This window comes from Bipolaris zeicola (assembly GCF_000523435.1).
Source record: "Bipolaris zeicola 26-R-13 unplaced genomic scaffold scaffold_494, whole genome shotgun sequence".
Lineage (NCBI taxonomy): Eukaryota > Fungi > Ascomycota > Dothideomycetes > Pleosporales > Pleosporaceae > Bipolaris > Bipolaris zeicola.
This window is the reverse complement of record NW_006912543.1, coordinates 2103-6635: the sequence shown is the minus strand read 5'-3', so window position 1 is coordinate 6635 and position 4533 is coordinate 2103. Positions and strand designations below refer to the sequence as shown.

The window sequence follows — 4533 nt, the reverse complement described above, 5'->3', positions numbered from 1 at the left end:
CAAGTAGGTAGCAGAAGTAGCCTTAGAATAATAAATTGTATTTCTTTGCGCTATATAGGTCCAAAGTGGGCTGTTTTGGGCCATAATGTAGTGGTTTTGGTGGGGGCTTGGCAAAACTGTGACACGAACCCGTGTGTGACACGAACCCGTGTGTGACACGAACCCGTGAGGTACGTTATAGGGCGGAAAACCTTATTAATCTAAATCTAGAATCTATTAAATAAGAGACTGCTCTTTAATAGCTGATAGCTTGCGATTAACAGAGGCTGTCTCTGATCGCGGCTAGGTACCGCGAAGGCGTTGTTGGAGCGTCGTTCGTGGAGCGTCGTATAGCATAGCAGCTTAACGCTGGCTTATTACACGTTTCTCTTGAAGCGCANGAGATGCTAGAAGTACTCTAGCTTCACGAGAAGTCTNTNTAGAGCGTTGTTGTCGCGGCATAGTGGTGGTTGTGTAGAGTGTTGGGCTAAGTTTGGTGGGGTGGGCCACTTACTGATGTGGGCCGCTTACTGATAAAACACGTTAACGTCAAGGATCAGTCATCCGGCCAAATCAGTCATCCGGCCACCCCACCTAACTTAGCCCAACGCTCTACACTACAATAGCTATGACACGACAACGACGCTCTCTATCGCCTTAAAGGCAAGGTAGACTTTGTCTTGCATCTTAATCAATTAAAAGATATCAAATTAAGAGTTAACGTAAAGCTGTAAAGCTACTTAATGTCCCCCGTTTAACGCTTTACGACCGCCTTTAAGGTAGCCAGCCTTAAGCTCTTACTAATGCTAAGAAGAGAAAGCTATTACCTACTAAAGAGCAGTCTCTCGTACAGTGGATTCTAGACCTTGATCGACGAGGATTTCCGCCCCATATTATCGATGTGCGACGAATGGCGGACGCTCTACTCGCTGCGCGTGGCTAAGATCCACCTCCAGCACCTGTGGGCAAATGCTGGGTGTCGCGCTTTATCCAGAGCCAGCCAGAGCTTCAGACGAAGTGGACTAGGAAGTTTAGTAGCTATCGCGCTCTTTCTAAGGATCCTGTCGCAATTGCAGCCTAGTTTAAGCTAGTAGAAGAGACGCGCTAGACGTACGGCGTTCTTAACCAGGATATCTATAACTTTAATGAGACTGGATTCGCGATAGGCGTTACTATAACGTTAAAAGTCGTGACTAGCTCTAATAGAGTTAGCTGAGCAGCTATTGTACAGCTAGGTAACCGCGAGTGGGTTACAGCGATCGAGTGCGTCAACGCGTCTGGCTGGTCTCTGCCACCGTTAGTTATCTTATCTGGCAAGTTCCACCAGAATAGCTAGTATAATGGGCTCCCACCAGACTGGGCTATCGGCGTCTCAGACAACGGCTGGACGACTGATCAGCTTGGCTTAGAGTGGGTGAAGCACTTTAATCAGTATACGGCAGCTCGTACAGCTAGAGTCTATCAGCTTCTTATCCTAGACAGCTACAGTAGCCATGCTACGCTAGAGTTCGACCAGTACTGCGCCGAGAATAAGATTATCACTCTTTGCATGCCGCCGCACACGTCGCATCTTCTCCAGCCGCTTGATGTAAGCTGCTTCTCGCTGCTTAAGCGCACGTACGGACGTGAGATTGAAGAGCTTGCCCGCTAAGGCGTCTACCACGTTAATAAGACAGACTTCCTTGCAGCCTATATACGGATCCGGCCGATAGTATTTATATAGAAGAATATCTAGGCAAGCTTCTAGGCGACAGGACTTATCCCTCCTTGTCCTAATCGCGTCTTATCGTCACTTATAGTTGTCCGCACGCCGTCTCTACTACAGATAACTATAGATAATAACGCTACAACGCAGCTAGAAACACCCCATATAGTAGCTCAGCTTCAGCAGCAGGCAAAGCTTCTTTAAGAACGGCTCCATCAGCAATCATAAAGCCCAACAAGCCAGCTTCTATGCTAGGTTATTAAAGGTTGCTAAATAGTAATGCAGTCAGCAATAATACTTGCAGAGGAGAATAAGAAGCTACGTATAGAAGTCCAGCGTTAACGACAAAAGCAGACTTGGCAGCGTTAATATATTGCTTCTAGTGGAGTGCTCTAAGTTTAACAGGCTCAGCAGATGGCTGCAGAAGCAGAAAGGGTGGTGATGGAGGCTAGCCAGAGCCAGGCTGGTGAGCGACGTCAGCGCGCGCCGCCGACGTGTACGAAGTGCCACGTTCAAGGACATACTCGGATCTCATGTAAATCTATCTAAAGAATAATATCTCTTAATTTTATTTTATTTTACTGCGTTGTTGTAGAGCAGTTGCGCAGAGCGGTGGGCCAAGTTAGGTGGGGTGGCCGGATGACTGATTTGGCCGGATGACTGATCCTTGACGTTATACAAAAGGATTAATAATAAGCCTTAGTAAAAAGACCGTGTGCTGTCTAAAGAGAATGCGTAAGTGGTTATGAAAATGATTACAATTCATCCTTCTAGACTACCAAGGTCCATTCGTATCTGCTATATAGAATGAGCCGAATATTTTTAAATCAGGAGTTAATAGACCCGCTATTGACATAAGAATCGGGGATTAGTCTTCGAACTGCTCTACATCTGTTTTCCATCGCCATTTTGGTCGTAGGATGGCCAGGCATGAGCGAGTCAAAGGCGTGTGGTAAACCTGGATAGACATGTAGTTCCGTTTCGATGCCAGCCTGCACAAATTTTGTAGCATATTCCAGATCCTCGAGCATGTACAGATCAAGCTGTCCGACATCTAGGTAAAGGGGAGGTAAACCCTCAACACTTTCCGCACGAGCGGGTGCTGCGAACATTGGCACTCCAGATCGCCCAGGTTTATGCCCTAGATATGCTGTCCAACCCGTGACGTTGTCGACTTCGTCCCAAATACACACGGGTCCAATGCTCTTAGATGAATTCCGGTCATCTAACATAGGGTAGATTAAGATTTGCTTTGCTAGTGGCGGAGCCAATCCTCGGTCTCGCGCCAACAGCGTCACTGCGGCTGCAAGATTACCACCAGCACTTTCACCCATAACGGCAATAGAGGCGCTGTCGAGGCAAAAGTCGGCTGCCTTTGACAAAACCCATTTTAAGCCGGACCAGCAATCCTCGAGAGGTGTCGGATATGGGTGTTCTGGCGCAAGCCGATAATCAACAGAGAACACCTGTACCCCAGTGGCGAGGACATATTTAGACATCATGGGGATAGAATTTGCCGCATTCGATGTGATAAGACCACCTCCATGGAAGTGAACGATTGCTGGCGCAGGAGATGCTTGATCAACAGTGACCTCTTTCTTGTAGTGGTATATCAAAAGCTGATAACCATCCGACACTGGAATGATATGTTTTTCCAACATTAAGCCTTTAGTGTCCTCTTCAATTGACACTGTATTGCTAAAAGGGAAGATTCTCCTACGACCCTCTATGTCGTGTAATTCCGGCTTTTGAGGTCCTACTATGGTGCTGAGTACTGGAGCCGCGGCGGCAACAAAATCGCTATCCATTTTCAGTCCCATGTTTGGTTTGGTTTTTATATTCGATTTGAAGATATCTGCTGATAGAGGTTGACAACTAGAATGGAGATGTATATTTCGAGACTCTAGTTAACAAAAGCGCTTCTGGCTCATTACAGAAGCTGAGCACGAGAGGGGTTGCACTCACGTTTTTCTTGTCTATGGCCTTCTTCTGTAGACAAGTGCGACGCAAACGGACATCTCCGCCAGCCAATCCTTGCGCTTGTCTGTCAATCTTGACTAACCCCTTACAGCAAGCTTGCAGCTCGAGACATTCTGAACCTAAGTATTACAAGGTGCCAGACTATGGATCAGCATGTTCCGGAGGAAAAAGGCGAACCATAACGGATGTACAGTACGAATTTGTGATAGTCGGCAATCGCGAAAGCAAATCACGGGGCCTTCGTTCAAGCCTATCCTACCTATTAAATTGAAAACAGTCTAACCTCCGCGCTACTCCGCCAACTTGCCTCTAAAAAGGTAAGAAAGAAATGATAGACTCAACAGAAACTAGGTGCCACCGCTTTACTTGCAATCAATTTAACAATCTGACTCAGATGTGATGAAGAAAGCCTAGGGACAGGGCCAAGGGGCTTAATGCGTAAGGAGCTAGGGGCGGAATGTCCGGGACGCTAGTTACTGGTACATATTCAATGCGGAGTAAGTACAACTCGGTGAGCGGATAGTTTACAATCCGAAGTGAAATGTGGAGATAGAAAGNTGGAGGAGAAAGGCCCGATAACTAGAATACGGCGAATACGTCGCATACATTATATACACGCACTACAGGGATTGCATCGTATATGTCGTAAGGAGCTAGGGGCGGAATGTCCGGGACGCTAGTTACTGGTACATATTCAATGCGGGGTAAGTACAACTCGGTGAGCGGATAGTTTACAATCCGAAGTGAAATGTGGAGATAGAAAGATGGAGGAGAAAGGCCCGATAACTAGAATACGGCGAATACGTCGCATACATTATATACACGCACTATAGGGATTGCATCGTATATGTCGTATACGCGCATTGCAG

At 46.8% G+C, this 4533-nt stretch overlaps 1 protein-coding gene across 1 annotated transcript; it reads right to left on the bottom strand.

Annotated features, from left to right (window-relative positions):
- Positions 1-2511: 2511 nt before the first annotated feature.
- On the bottom strand, positions 2512-3504 carry COCCADRAFT_112791 (uncharacterized protein; the record flags this gene model as incomplete). Its single annotated transcript, XM_007720493.1, has 1 exon — positions 2512-3504. The coding sequence occupies one exon, from the start codon at positions 3502-3504 to the stop codon at positions 2512-2514; it is 993 nt and encodes a 330-aa protein (XP_007718683.1).
- Positions 3505-4533: the final 1029 nt, after the last annotated feature.